We start from the raw sequence: 16,751 nt of genomic DNA, 5'->3' as shown, positions 1-16,751 counted from the left end.
GTGTATGTGTGTGTGTGGAGGACATGTACACACACTTTCACACACACACACACACACACACACACACACACACACACACACACACACACACACACACACACACACACACACACACACACACACACACACACACACAGCGTCCCATGGCCCCTCCACTCTACACTAAGCCCTGATTGATTTCAATTGTTCAGCGTTTTCTTCAGTATGGGACTCAGCCCGGTAATTGAAAACAGATCAAACTGTGAAATCGGAGCTATTTGATTCCTTTAGACTCTGTAGAAGACAAAATGTTCCAATCTCCCTCTTTCTCCTGCTCTGAAAATATGGACAGTGAGCCAACCTGAGATGTAGGCAATTTCTGCTGGCACTTGGAATTACCCAAATGTCCAAACTAATCAAAATAACTACCAAAACCTCTGTAACAGAAGATTATGGCTCTGTTTCATTTCTGCTTTGTTTGGGAGAACCTGTTACAAATGCAGACAAACAGACTCACAGTGCTACCTTGCAATACTGATGATGCATTTAGACAGTGGTACAGCTGTAAAACAGGACAACAACAAAATAAACAACTCTTAACACTGAATGTTTGAGTTCACAGATGTTCCTCAATGTAGTGCAAATATCACTGCAGGTATGCATGTAGGGCTATAAGTCAACAACTGACATCTTTAAATGATCTGCATTAAAAGTGCTGTAAGTAAGAGCACCTAACCACAGAACAGCCATAAAGCAGCATAAGGGCATCCCTGAGAGACTGAACATGACAAGGGTCAACAATGAGGTCAGCTGAGGCTAAACAAGCCAATTGGGGTTGATCTGATGTGCGTGTGTGTTAAGGTGAAAGGACAGTGGGGAGAAAGGAGTGGAGATGAAAGAAGCCAGGTCCTGGGATCCCCTCAGAGGGATAAGCACAGATAATACACACACTTTGTTACCCACTTCCTAGTAGACCTCGTACATCAACGCACATGTACGTATACATTATGGTCTTTTAACAGACGCTCTGATCCAAAGCGACTTACAGGAGCAATTAGGGTTAAGAGCCTTGCTTAAGGGCACAACGACATATTTTTCACCTAGTCGGCTCGGGGATTCAAACCAGCGACTTGTCGGTTACTGGCCCAACGTTCTTAAATGCTACGGCTAGCTACCGCCTCAGAGAGGGGAAGTCAGGCAGTAGAGACAAGCACACTACTCTAGTTAAGACAAGGAGGAAGGGAAGAATGGAGAAAGATGGGTGGGGATGGATGAGTGAAAGACACTTGGTTAAGTGATGCACGCTCTTCTCTTCAAGCCCAACTGAAGAGGAGAGAGGAGGGGAAGGGAGAGAGCAGTGAGGAGAGGGCGGAGAAGGAGGGAAAAGAGGGTGGGAGGCGAGAAAGAGAGAGAACAAGAGAAATAACCCCCATTTACAAAACAAAAGGTGTAGTAACAGTAAAAAAAGAGATTGAAAGGTGGAGGGATAGAGGGACGAATCAGATGGGTCTTCCTGCTCTGCATCCTAGTGTGACCAGCCAATCCAGCACTACAACTGTTCACACATTCAGGACAGGAAGGAAGCGTCTCTCTGCTGCTCTAGTCTAAATCGGGCTCTCGCATGAGAATGTGTCCCTCAATCCCTGTACGCAGGGGCACGGGAGAGGAGGGGGTAGGAGGAGGTGGGTGGGAGCCAAGGGGTAGCATAAGGAAGTGTGCAATTTTTGGGGGCATGTACGGTATCATGTGGTGGTGATTGCTGGACGCAACATGTCATGTCTGTACAGTTTACTGTTCTCTCTGAAACCTTGCCGACCCTCTTCAACCCCTCCTCTCCACCACTGAAGATGGCAGGGTCATAATAACTGTAAATCCAGACTTGGCTGAATGGTTTTACCGTTGGCTCTGAGCTCCGTCAAGGACACTGGAAAGCTACTGAACAGCATGTGTTTTCCTTTCATCCGTTCCCTCCTCTTCCTGTTGAAAGCAGAGCGGAGAGGAGGAAAGGTAACTCCTTCTAAATGCAGAAAGTCTCCGTTATACATCACTGTGGTACGTCAGATAGGCAGGGGGGGTACAGAAGAGGCCCCAGAGTTTGAGACTGTAACTGTAGTTATGATGAGAGATACTCCCTCAAGGGGTCTCTTGATGTTTGATGGAAGTGTATGATATTTTCCTTCATGGTTTCATATAACTTACAGCTGAAACGATTGTAGGTCTACCACACCATCCTCTCTAGTCCTATTTCCCATTATGGGAACACCTGTGTTTCAGTCTTTCAGGGCTGAGGAGATTTCATCTTTAATGACTTGGCAGGTAGTGACAACGTGTCTTCCAACACAATCAACTGGAGGACGAGGTGAGCCAAAATAGCCAAAGCTCGCTCGTACTCCCTCCCTCCCTCCCTCCCTCCCTCCCTCCCTCCCTCCCTCCCTCCCTCCCTCCCTCCTCAGTAACCCATCAACCAGACAGACTGTCACTCTGCACACAGACCTGCTTCAGAGGAAATACCACAGACACAGACTAATGAAGATTCCAACTCTACTTGTTACTGGCGCCAATTCATGTACATTGCAGAGTACAGCCCTAAGTATGAGTAGTAAACATCCGTCCAAATTGCTATTCAATTAGAGGACTTATTTGTTCAGGAAACTGTTTATCTCTTTACATCATGTATTCTATCTACTTACGTATCCCTCCCTCCATCCCTCCCAACCTCCCTCCCAACCTCCCTCCATCCCTCCCAACCTCCCTCCATCCCTCCCAACCTCCCTCCCTCTGTTGTTATTCACCCACTCTTGACCAGTCAGTCTCCTCCATGACAACCTCAGTTACCCTGAACAGAACATCCATGCTCTCAGCGTCCTGCTTCCTGTCTGATGTGTGTGGGAGGGATTGTGATTGGCTCTGAGTAGCTGTGAGCCAGTCAGAGAGTAGCACTAGCTTCCTCTTCATCTCCCCTGCTGCTGGTTAAGTGATGCTAATAGAATCCCCCACACCCTCTCTCTCTCTCATAATACCTAGCTTAGATGTGTCTTGACCATGCGGAGCACATTTGGATTTGGGAGAAAACATGCATTGTGCTTTTGTTGCAAATGATGGACAAGCTGAGAGCTTCTCTTGAAAACCGGATTCAAGCCACACACTATAATTACAATGAGCTCAAACGCATAGTGTAAAAAACAACTTAGAAACACAATTCATATACATAAAGGAAGTTGCATAATAGGTGATTTTGTGTTGTCTCTTTACGAGAGGAGATAATGATGATGGTTAGAACAGGGAATGTGATTTATTTTCATTTTAGCTTCGTTAAATATGCTCATTGACAGCTTAAAAACAGAACAAAAAAACAATAGTACAACAGCCCTTGAAACCAACTCTTTCTGGAGTTGAAAAATTGGAGGGAAATACCACTAAACCAAACCAATAAATAAAACGGGTCAATGCTCTCTTTGATCTGCGAGTTAAATATGACCTCTATCCATGGCCTGAATCATGAGTAGTTGGCCAGTGTTTTGATTCATATCCACAGAGTCGTTATTGTGGAAATCTATCCATCCATCCCTGAGCTAAGCTGAGGTGCCAAACTCATAAACGATCAGACTGAGACTTCCTGTGTTCCTGTGTACATCCAAATAGCACCCTATTCCCTATATAGTGCACTACTTTTGTCAAGAGCCCTATGGGCCACTATTTGATGTAATATCTGTCTTAGCTCTGTCTTGAAATCTCATGTCTCTCTCCACTACTGACTATCACCAAGGCCGGGTCGTTCCACGTCAACTTTTGCCAGGGGAGAGGAGGGAGAAACCATGTGAGGTGGGTTCTTAGGCAGACATTTCCATGGAGACACAGGTCACTGAGACTGATGGCCTGAAGGTTTTTCCTACACACAAATATTATACATTTGTCCTTTTATCTTGTCTCCATGATTAAGTACAGCGGACTGAGACAGGAGAAGAGAAAAACCTGCAATGGCTGTTACTGTTTTTTGGAAAGCCGAATGAGAATGAGGATTTTTCCAAGCAATGTAAGACACAAGTAGAATCACTGTTCAAATGAAATAAACCAAACCACAGTGTAAGTGTGTTTGGCAATATTCTATGAGAGGGGTATTTCCCCAGTGAGTTCCACGTGTCTTAGCCTACTTAACCAATGAATACTAGCTATTTATAACCCCTGAAAAATACACACAAAAGAACAGCCGCTCTCTCTCTTTCTCTTTCTCTTTGGTGGAGAACATAGCTGATCTTTGTGTTGCCTGGAGGGCTTTCCCCTTTTCTCCTGTGTGTGTGCATATGTATATGTGTGTGCGGGCGTGCATTAGCTGACTGTGAGCTGCCAGGGCCTTGTACTCAGAGACTCTGAGTCTCTGGATGAGGATACATAAGCATAGACACATCACGACTCTGTGTAAAACTGGACAGAAAGCTACTGTGGGGTTTGTTACTGGACAGAAAGCTACTGTGGGGTTTGTTACTGGACAGAAAGCTACTGTGGGGTTTGTTACTGGACAGAAAGCTACTGTGGGGTTTGTTACTGGACAGAAAGCTACTGTGGGGTTTGTTACTGGACAGAAAGCTACTGTGGGGCTTGTTACTGGACAGAAAGCTACTGTGGGGTTTGTTACTAGACAGAAAGCTACTGTGGGGTTTGTTACTAGACAGAAAGCTACTGTGGTGTTTGTTACTGGACAGAAAGCTACTGTGGGGTTTGTTACTAGACAGAAAGCTACTGTGGGGTTTGTTACTGGACAGAAAGCGACTGTGGGGTTTGTTACAGGACAGAAAGCTACTGTGGGGTTTGTTAGTAGACAGAAAGCTACTGTGGTATTTGTTACTAGACAGAAAGCTACTGTGGGGTTTGTTACTAGACAGAAAGCTACTGTGGGGTTTGTTACTGGACAGAAAGCTACTGTGGGGTTTGTTACTGAACAGAAAGCTACTGTGGGGTTTGTTACTGGACAGAAAGCTACTGTGGGGTTTGTTACTGGACAGAAAGCTACTGTGGGGTTTGTTACTGGACAGAAAGCTACTGTGGGGTTTGTTACTGGACAGAAAGCTACTGTGGGGTTTGTTACTAGACAGAAAGCTACTGTGGGGTTTGTTACTGAACAGAAAGCTACTGTGGGGTTTGTTACTGGACAGAAAGCTACTGTGGGGTTTGTTACTGGACGGAAAGCTACTGTGGGGTTTGTTACTGGACAGAAAGCTACTGTGGGGTTTGTTACTGGATAATCTCTCATGGACAGACCACGTAAACATAAACCAAATTATGCACCATTTTTTGTTCTGGGTAAACTGAGATGAGTTTGCTACTGTGGGGTTTGTTTGGGAAGAGAAAACCATATTCCATCTGGACTAGATGTTATTTCTATGTAAGCTAATAGATATCCAAACAAGTCCTGGGCTTGCGTCCCAAATGGCACCCTACTTCCTATTTACGGCACTACTTTTGACCAGGGCTCTTGTCAGAGGTATTGTACTATATAGGAAATAGGGTGCCATTTGGAACGCATCCCTGCCATAGCGTACAGACCTCACATTTAGAATGTGTGAGTCACTCAGTCACTTACATAATCACTATAAAGTGCTATGTGTAGACTATCCTACAGTGCCGTCTGTTAAATTCCTCTTAAGAAAATGAATGTGGAAGAGAGTTACATTTTAGAGATGTTAAAGTGCTAATTACATGAGCTACAGTGACGTACATATGTCCCCTTGAGTTTCAATGATGATAACGCTTGAAATCTCCTGACCAACAGAAACCACTGACTACTCTGTAGCTATATATAACTACGGATATACCCACTACCCAGAGTGCTTCAGTTATCTGCTACATTAGTACATATTAGGCACATATATGAAGCCCTCCCACACAGAGCCTTTCCATTAGTTCGACTCTGAGATCTGACTAACTGAAAGCACACTTTCCGAAATAAAGGTTTCTATTTGTTCTTAAAGGGGTACAAATGCTTGTCACTGTAGTGGTATCCTGTAAGGTATTCGTTTGTACCTTTAGTTATAGGTATATAATTGTACCCTTGCAGTTTGTACCTTAAAAGAGCCAATCGTTTACCTTAGGGGATGAGATAGTACTTTATTATATGTAGTCCACAGAAGCATACATTTGGAAAAGGTCAACGTTTCCCTTTTTTTGTTGTTGCCTTTTTCCTTTTTAAGGGGCAAAAATGTATGTCTTAAACGGGTTTTAGGTGTTGTTTTAACACTGTAAGGTGTAAAACCTTGAATATTTCCCAGGGTGTTTGTTTTGTGCATGCAAAAGCAAACGGGAGCAATAAATCCAACTACTAACAGATCAGTTTTGCTATATTACATGTAAAACCATATTTTGACAGCCTAGTTTTATCCCAACACAGTGGTCTGAAACTCCTGGTTTGCTGGCCACATCGGGCAAGTCACATTATGCTGCTTGCAAAGTGATAAGTAGTTCTTATTGGAATCCAGCCAGAGTTAGGATATCTAAAAATGTGAACTTCTATTCACCTGTAACCTGCATTTAGAATGACTGCCAAGGTAGGGAAAATTGATAAATGAGACTACCTAAACCATCTAAATGGAAACAACCATCTCAATAACGGGTGCAATAAATCCAACTACTAACAGATTAGTTTTGTTATGTATGTAATTTAACTTTGTGTAGCATAAGATCAATCAATCAATTCATGTGCATGCAAAAACCCACATATTGAAACAAAATAAATACAAAAATCTACCTGAAATAAAGCATGCTGGGAAATATTATAATAATGGGAAAAGTTTTGAGAGTGTGTGATGATTGTAGCTTTATATTCAAAATATTAAGTACAAAAATGTACCATTATAATAGATTCTCAGCACATGTACTAAAATGTACCAGGTGAGAAACGTGTACCTCTGAAGATATATTATGTGTATTTTTATATTTTTGTACCCCCGGGAACAATACTGTACCCTAAAAGTACCCTTGTGTGCGGCTGATCCACAGAGTGTTTCCCTTAAGGGTTTAACTTAAGGAATAATTGTACCTTACCTAAGGGAATTATTTAAGGGCATTGCATAGAGCCCCTCAAATAGTTCCGTAGGTAAGGGCAAACTTAAGGGGTTTTACGGTAGTTTGAAGGCATGTATGGAAGAAAGAGTATCTGGTTACCACGGAGACGGCCTGACTAAACGACTAGTCAAAAAGGTTGCTTTCATTTTGTAAGATAACAAAAAATAACTTCTAAAATCAAGATAGGATAACCATATTGCTTCAGAAGATAATGAACAACGTTTCTTGTAGTTACTTTTTTCTCAACTTACATGATATTACTTTCTCGTACGTCAAGCTAGCTTACAGAGTAGCTATAGCTAACTAGCCAGCTAGCTTTATAGCCATTTAAGGGGGAAATTCACATTAACATGTTTTGTGCAACTAACTTAAAGTTAACCTGTTAGGGCTAGGGGGCAGCATTTGCACGTCTGGATAAAAAAAATGTACCCGATTTAATCTGGTTACTAATCCTACCCAGTAACTAGAATATGCATATACTTATTATATATGGATAGAAAACACTCTAAAGTTTCTAAAACTGTTTGAATGGTGTCTGTGAGTATAACAGAACTCATTTGGCAGGCAAAACCCTGAGACATTTTCTGACAGGAAGTGGATACCTGATGTGTTGTATTACCTTTAAACCTATCCCATTGAAAAACACAGGGGCTGAGGAATATTTTGGCACTTCCTATTGCTTCCACTAGATGTCACCAGCCTTTACAAAGTGTTTTGAGTCTTCTGGAGCGAGATCTGACCGAACAAGAGCCATGGAACGATGATGTCCCATTAGACACCTGGCGCGCGAGTTCATGTTGGGTACCCTCGTTCCAATACGTTATAAAAGAGTATGCATTCGTCCACCTTGAATATTATTCATGTTCTGGTTAAAAAAGGCCCTAATGATTTATGCTCTACAACGTTTGACATGTTTGAACGAACGTAAATATATTTTTTCCCCTCGTTCATGACGAGAAGTCCGGCTGGCTTAGATCATGTGCTAACAAGACGGAGATTTTTGGACATAAATGATGAGCTTTTTTGAACAAAACTACATTCGTTATGGACCTGTGATACCTGGAAGTGACATCTGATGAAGAGAATCAAAGGTAATGGATTATTTACATAGTATTTTCGATTTTAGATCTCCCCAACATGACGTCTAGTCTGTATCGCAACGCGTATTTTTCTTGGCGCAGTGCTCAGATTATTGCAAAGTGTGATTTCCCAGTAAGGTTATTTTTAAATCTGGCAAGTTGATTGCGTTCAAGAGATGTAAATCTATAATTCTTTAAATGACAATATAATATTTTACCAATGTTTTCTAATTTTAATTATTTAATTTGTGACGCTGACTTGACTGCCGGTTATTGGAGGGAAACGATTTCCTCAACATCAATGCCATAGTAAAACGCTGTTTTTGGATATAAATATGAACTTGATAGAACTAAAAATGCATGCATTGTCTAACATAATGTCCTAGGAGTGTCATCTGATGGAGATTGTAAAAGGTTAGTGCATCATTTTAGCTGGTTTTATGGTTTTGGTGACCCTGTCTTTGACTTGACAAAACATTACACACAACTCTTGTAAATGTACTGTCCTAACATACTCTAAATTTATGCTTTCGCCGTAAAACCTTTTTGAAATCGTAAAACGTGGTTAGATTAAGGAGATGTTTATCTTTCAAAGGGTGTAAAATAGTTGTATGTTTGAAAAATTTGAATTTTGACATTTATTTGGATTCAAATTTGCCGCTCTTGAATTGCACCTGCTGTTGATGGAGTGCACCACGGGTGGCACGCTAGCGTCCCACCTAGCCCATAGAGGTTAAGGAAACTTTAAGGGAAAATATAAGGGGAAAAGTAACTGAAGGTGTTTTATGCAACTGGGCCCTGGTCCTTTGAGCTGGATACACACACAAGTATGCATGCACACACACACACACCCAGGAACATGACATGTTGATGTTGTGCTATCTTGCTGTGAAGTTGCTGTGTTGGTCATATGTGGTTTGTTTGTTGTTGTTTTTCTTGTTGTTGTTGCCACTCAGGTAGTTATTTTGAATGTAGTTGAGAACTGGTGGATGGTTAAACACAGTGACTTCCTACCTTGAACACGAACATCTCTCGTCTCAGAATGGCCAGGGTGTTGAAGCCCCCATCACAGATGTTAGGCTTGGCGTTGGGCTGGCTGGGCTTGTCCCCCGTAGGTATCCTGGGGGGTCGCGTCTGCCTGTCAGGCTTGCGAGGGTCCGAGGGGGTTGTGAGCGGTGTGGGGGGGCTGTTGGTAAAGGCTTGGTCGGCTGGGGTACCTTATCTGGTGGACCTGAATGAAAACGACATCAACAATATTACTAAACAAACAAACAAATTAACAAAAACAATCAAAAGACTACAGAACATTTTAGTAATTTAGCAGAAGCTCTTATCCAGAACAACTTACAGTACATTCATCTTAAGATAGCTAGGTGGGACAACCACATATCACAGGCAAAGAAAGTACATTTTCCCTCAATAACATAGCTATCCGTAGACTCAGAGCTAGAAGGTGGGTTGGGGTCTACACAGCATTGTACTCTCAGGTTGAGTCCCAAATGGCAGCCTATTCTCTACGTTATGTCCATAGGGCTCTATAAAGTAGTAGTGCACTGTAGAGGGAATAGGTTGCCATTTGAGATGCGGACCTAAGGGTATCTGAAACTTTTGGTCCTGACGCAATAGCCGACAGACACAGGACACAGGACACGCATAAGTCATTCTCCTCGGAGCTTTGTGTCGCAGGGTTCCACCAAAACACTCGACTTTAATCCTCTCTAACTACCTGTTACAGAGAGGTGGTGTAATTGGCTTAGCAAATGTAATAGTCATTTAGATTGGTAATAAAGAACAGAGAAACACAGCGTGACACACTGTCATCATTAACACATCAATTACAGTCCAATGTAAACCTAGCTAGACTACAGCCATTAAAAGGAGACGAGACCTAGCCTGCATCACAAATTACACCCTATTCCCGATATAGTGAATATGGCTCTGGTCAAAAGAAGTGCACTTTACAGGGAATAGGGTGTCATTTGGGACTTAGCCCTGCTATCCAACCAGACTCAACTCTCACTTTGTTCTTATTAAATGAATTGACTGTGATTCTTTGACATTATTAGTTCAGTAGTGTTATTGAATGTTAAGCGGCTTGGGTTCAGTGTTGGTGTACTTATTTCGTTAATATAAATAAACAGCTGAAATTCTCTAATGGATGTCTGTCCATAGCTGTGGGTTATTAAATGATCATTAATCCCATTTGGACAGGACCGGTGCCAATCATGCAGCCGGATAACATGGCCGGGGCCAACAACAGTGATAGGACTATTACACAGAGGTGACAGCTTTAGGAAATAGAGAAAGAGAGGGCGAATAAATTCATTAGCGAGTAAAGTGAATGACTGAATGAACGACTGAACCAAAAAAACAAACGAATGAATGGACAAACTAACCAACAAATGAATACATGGACGAACACATGACCTTGGGCAATCATCCCCAGGGATTGTAGGCCCATGGGATCAGGAGATTACAGTGCTACTCCACTAGTTATCATCATCATCATCATCATCATCATCATCATCATCATCATCATCATCATCCCAGTCAGTCAGTACAGTGACCTGATCAGCTGCTTCCTGGGAGGACCACGGGGATTGTATTCATTGACTGAATTAAATCTCTTGAAATAGACCCTGGATTAGTGGGGGCAAAGCACTTTGCAATTATATAATGATAGCGAGAATGATGGAGAGATAATGGAGAGATAAACCACACATAAACAGAAATAGAATCTGCACTCGATGCTATCCCTTATGACGGTAAACCCTCATGTTGGTACACACACACACACACACACACACACACACACACACACACACACACACACACACACACACACACACACACACACACACACACACACACACACACACACACACACACATGCCTCCAATACAACCCTGATTTTAAGAGGAGGAAGAGGGGAAAGGTTAAGACCCATCCGCTTTATAAGAGTCCTGCCCACTTCCCTTGAAGACCAAAATGACAAGGAAAGGGTGGAGGAGGAAGATCAGTAAAAGAAGGAAGGACGAGGAGAGGTTTGATGGTGTACCCAGGTCTGCCCCTCCCTCCCTCCCTCCGGCAGCACACTGATGATATAAGCAGATGGTTGTATTAAACGAGAGGAAGGCTAGCCTACCGTAGATCTTCTGGATGCCTTGGAGGTCATCGTGGGGCAGCTTGAAGTTCTCTGTGTCCATGTACTGGTAGAAGGGGGCCATGATGGCTGTGGGATCGTTGGAGTGTTCCAAACCAAGGGCATGGCCCAGCTCATGGACTGCCACTAGGAACAGATCATTACCTAGAGAGAGAGAGAGAGAGAGAGAGAGAGAGAGAGAGAGAGAGAGAGAGAGATGTGTGTGAGACGTGTGTAGTGTGAGATCAGATCAGAGCACTATGGGTGACATCTGCCTTTCGCACACATACAATCCCTATGAGTAAATGCACCATCATACTTCAAATGGACGGGATGTGTGAATTATAATCTGCAGCGCAATTTATTCGGAAACTTTTCTTGGAGTTTTACTATATACCCAAGAAACCCACAATCGCTAAATATGCACACGCAGAAAGAGATGAGTGATATGTGTGTGAGAGGCGAGCAGGGTCAGAGTAGGGTCAAAGCAGGGTCGGAAGGGTCAGAGAGTGTGTGTGACAGCGACAGAGAGTGTGTGTGATCCACCACTGATCCCCCAAATGAAAGGATGATGCAGTAAAAACAACCACTACCACTGATGGGAACCATTATGGTCTTAACACACACACACACACACACACACGCACACGCACGCGCACGCACGCACACGCACACACACACACGCACGCACACGCACACACACACACACACACACACACACACACACACAGATCAAAATGAACTGGAGTGTCTTCCCTCTGTGAGAGCATGGGAAGCACTGATCCCCTTTCTAATTATGCGGGTAAGCCGGTGATTTTACGCTGGGTTGAACTCTGACCCCAGAAGGCTCCAGTGGCAACCAGCCGTGTCCCAGTCAGAGTGTACGTCCCAAATGACACCCTATTCCCTATATAGTGCACTACATAGGGAATATGATGCCATTTGGGACGTAGCTTTAGAGTCATTCACTAACTGGGACAGAGGAGGACACAGGAACCAGAAAACCCAGAATAAATAGAGAACAGTCGGAAAGCCACATTATCAATTAGTCTCTCTCTTTCTCTCTCTCTTCCGCTCTCTCTATCTCTCTCCCTCTTACCCTCCTACCATCTCCCTCTCTCTTCCTCTTTGTCCCCCCTGTCTCTCTCCCTGTCTATCGCTCTCTCTCTCTCCCTCCCTCTCTTCCTCCTACCGTCTCCCTCTCTCTTCCTCCCTCTTCCTCTCCCCCTCACTCTCACTCTTTCTGAAGCACCCGGCATGGATAAAAGGAGAATAGTTTATTCATTCTGTTCTCATTGACTTGAAGCACTTATCTACAGAGGAACGTATACCATGAATAACAGATCCAGTAACACAGAGCACACCCCTGGCCAGATGTGCTCTCTCAATAAGTATGCTGCTATAGACAAACACACAAATGACTGGGTCTGGATTTGTGTATACAGCAAATAAAATAGATGCCAGTATAAAGTCATATATAGTACCCACTGGGCACACACTGGTGGAATCAACATTGTTTCTACCACATTTCAATGAAATTACTTTGAACCAAAGTGGAATAGAAGTCGAATTGACGTCTGTGCCCAGTGGGTAGTGTCTCACAGTGCTATAATAGGCAATGTAAAAAATGATTCCAGCTGTATTTTGTTATGTAAATGACTGTTATGGTTTAGCTGACATCAAAATGAAAATGTGAGCAAAATGCTAACAATCACAGAAAAGATTTATGCAAGAATATAATGAGGGTGAACGAGATAAATAATGATAGAGAGAGAGAACGAGAAGAGAGAGAGTCCAATGGTTTAAGAATCACTTGGGAAATTGGGGCATATTGCTATGCAAATGAAGAGCGCGAGATGTCTACTCCAATCTATTTCCCTGATGGAAAGCAGAAGAGAAGCGAGGAGAAGAGAGAAGAGGAGAGGTGAGTAGAAGGGAGGAGAGGTGAGGAAAAGACAGGAGCGGTGAGGAGAGGTGATGAAAAAAGAGCAGAGGTGAGGAGAGGAGAGGAGAAGAGAGGTGAGGAGAGGTGAGGAGAAGAGAGATGAGGAGAAGAGAGGAGAGGTGAGGAGAAGATAGGTGAGGAGAAAAGAGGAGAGGTGAGGAGAAGAGAGGTGAGGAGAAGAGAGGAGAGGTGAGGTGAAGAGAGGTGAGGAGAAGAGAAGAGAGGTGAGGAGAAGAGAGGTGAGGAGAAAAGAGGAGAGGTGAGGAGAAGAGAGGTGAGGAGAAGAGAGGAGAGGTGAGGTGAAGAGAGGTGAGGAGAAGAGAAGAGAGGTGAGGAGAAGAGAGGTGAGGAGAAGAGAGGTGAGGAGAAAAGAGGAGAGGTGAGGAGAAGAGGTGAGGTGAAGATAAGAGAGATGAGGAGAAGAGAGGTGAGGAGAAGAGAGGTGAGGAGAAAAGAGGAGAGGTGAGGAGAAGAGAGGTGAGGAGAAGAGAGGAGAGGTGAGCTGAAGAGAGTTGAGGAGAAGAGGAGAAGTGAGGTGAGGTGAGGTGAGGAGAGGAGAGGAGAGATATCGTTGGAAGTGGTTCTCCTGAGCTGGCCCATGTGGACCAACTGAGGACAGAGTTGAGACCGCCTTGAAACTAATCTTAATCACCAAAGCTTTATTTTAGGGAGAGCAGCAAAACAGTGAGCGGACGTTGCCATATGTCCATCATGGAACGAGAAATGCGATGATGCCGTTGACCCTGGTATTTCGAAACTTTTACGTTTTTTTTCCTGTAACAATTGTAACAGAAGCTACAAGAAACCCCATTGTTTTTTTTGGGGCGTTCATTATTATTAGGGGTTCAAACAGTGAAGCTTGCGAGTCAAGTTAGAGATTATCCTGAAGCATGTTCCTCTTAAATCATGGAACTGGGTGATATCAAGTGGATTGTTCTGGTTACCAACAGGGATTAACTCCCAAGAAGGACGCTCTGAACTCTCAGCCAAAGACAACCACTTACCCAGAGTCTGATTGAGGCTGCGCTGCTCCAGTGAACTCAGGAGTTCCTCAGAGGTTGAAGGGGCCACCTGGGAGCCGCCCACTGAGAGAAGTCCCAGGACAACAGTCACAAACACCACCAGCATCATTTCTCAAATGTCTCACTATAATCTCTCAATATGTCTCCGTTTGTCTCTGTACAGAAAGTCTGTCTCACTCCGGCTGTTGATATTTTAATAGTTGCAGTCTTTTATCCACTGTTGTTTGCTCTCCTGTCCCTCTCTACCGCCAGATTCCAGGGACATTTGCTGTTTGCGCTGTCTGGGTCTTAGCACTGTTACTAAATATTAACAAGGTGAAAGTTGGGAATCAATGTAGGCCTGGATTCAATCAGATCCAGCGTTAACCAGCAATAGCAGACACCCGCATAACGGATGTTTTGGCCGTGTCGGAGGTGGAACTTCAGGTGGAACTTTTGAAGCCGTCAAATCAGTGAGCAGCTACTCTTGACCATTGTCACAAAGTCCCACTCTGTTAATTAGTCAGAACGAGAAAGTGTAGGCTATACAGAAAGAATGCCGCTCAAATAGAAAAATGATTCAATTAAATAATGAGGGTTTCTATCATCCTAATAGAGGTGTAGATTACATCTCTCATTCCAACTCGTAAACAAGGCTGCATGGGATTTCTGTTAATGTGCAGCCAATGGCAATGTCCGCTTTAGGTGTAATGCCGGGAGCCACTTGTGGATTTGACAGCTCTAACGCAGTTCCATCTTCGACACCACCAAAACCACCGCCATGCGGATTTTGGCTCAATTGAATTGAGTAGCAACCAGAGATTCTTTGATCACGCCCATATATGGACTAATATATGGACTGATATGTGTCAATTTGAAAGCTTCTTTAACAAAGCTTATCTACTGGACAGCATGTGATTATTCTTCCGAAGAACTGTATCAAAAACATATAAGCCACTTAAATGTTGCTAAAAGTAATTAGGTCATTTTAAAATCCTCTGAAAATGAAAAGTATTCTCTTACTGCCCTAACTCACAGATAGTGATAACATGGACCAACAAGCTATTTGATTCTCTATTTTAGCAAACAAATGTGTACACAATTATTTAAAAGGGAATCAGCAGTTTAAACCTGTTAGGGACAGACGTTCCGCTAGCGGAACGCCTCACCAATATCCAATGGTAGAGCGTGGCGCGAAATACAAATACCTCAGAAATGCTATAACTTCAATTTCTCAAACATATGACTATTTTACACCATTTTAAAGACAAGACTCTCGTTAATCTAACCACATTGTCCGATTTCAAAAAGGCTTTACAGCGAAAGCAAAACATTAGATTATGTCAGGAGAGTACCCTGCCAAAAATAATCACACAGCCATTTTCAAAGCAAGCATATATGTCACAAAAACCAAAACCACAGCTAAATGCAGCACTAATCTTTGATGATCTTCATCAGATGACACTCCTAGGACATTATGTTATACAATACATGCATGTTTTGTTCAATCAAGTTCATATTTATATCAAAAACCAGCTTTTTACATTAGCATGTGATGCTCAGAACTAGCATACCCACCTCAAACTTCCGGTGAATTTACTAAATTACTCACGATAAACGTTGACAAAAAACATAACAATTATTTTAAGAATTATAGATACAGAACTCCTTTATGCAATCGCGGTGTCAGATTTTAAAATAGCTTTTTGGCGAAAGCACATTTTGCAATATTCTGAGTAGATAGCCCGGGCATCATGGCTAGCTAATTTGACACCCACCAAGTTTGGCCCTCACCAAACTCAGATTTACTATAAGAAAAATTGGATTACCTTTGCTGTTCTTCGTCAGAATGCACTCCCAGGACTTCTACTTCAACAACAAATGTTGTTTTGGTTCCAAATAATCCATAGTTATATTCAAATACCTCCGTTTTGTTCGTGCGTTCAAGTCACTATCCGAAGGGTGACGCGCAAGCGCATTTCGTGACAAAACAATTCTAAATATTCCATTACCGTACTTCGAAGCATGTCAAACGCTGTTTAAAATCAATTTTAAAATAGCGATAATATTCCAACCGGGCGACGTTGTATTCATTCAAAGGCTGAAAGAAAAAAATGGAGTCGTCTCGTGGATGCGCATCTCCAGTGTCATTGTTCCCTGCCTGACCACTCACAAAAACTCCTGCTGTTTTTCGCCCAGAGACTGCAGAGACGTCATTCCACTTTCTGGCACCTTCTGAGAGCCAATGGAAGCCTTAGAAAATGTCACGTTACAGCAGAGATGCTGTATTTTCGATAGAGATGCCACAGAAGGAGAACAAATTGTCAGACAGGGCACTTCCTGTATGGAATCTTCTCAGGTTTTGGCCTGCCATATGAGTTCTGTTATACTCACAGACACCATTCAAACAGTTTTAGAAACTTTTGTGTTTTCTATCCAAATCTACTAATTATATGCATATTCTAGTTTCTGGGCAGGAGTAGTAACCAGATTAAATCGGGTACGTTTTTTATCCGGCCGTGAAAATACTGCCCCCTATCCCAAACAGG

General features: G+C 42.9%; 1 protein-coding gene across 1 annotated transcript in view; it reads right to left on the bottom strand.

The window, feature by feature from the left end:
- Nucleotides 1–16,751, bottom strand: part of LOC106578526 (matrix metalloproteinase-16) — a 75,984-nt gene that overhangs the window by 17,666 nt on the left and 41,567 nt on the right. The window contains 3 exon segments of the mRNA XM_014157432.2: nucleotides 9,129–9,274; nucleotides 9,277–9,345; nucleotides 11,260–11,421. Coding sequence (XP_014012907.2) covers nucleotides 9,129–9,274; nucleotides 9,277–9,345; nucleotides 11,260–11,421 — 377 coding nt within the window.

The sequence above is a fragment of the Salmo salar genome, chromosome ssa19, assembly GCF_905237065.1.
Source record: "Salmo salar chromosome ssa19, Ssal_v3.1, whole genome shotgun sequence".
In the NCBI taxonomy this organism is placed as follows: Eukaryota; Metazoa; Chordata; class Actinopteri; order Salmoniformes; family Salmonidae; genus Salmo; species Salmo salar.
The sequence above is the reverse complement of the archived record's forward strand: the minus strand, read 5'-3'. Positions and strand labels throughout refer to the sequence as shown.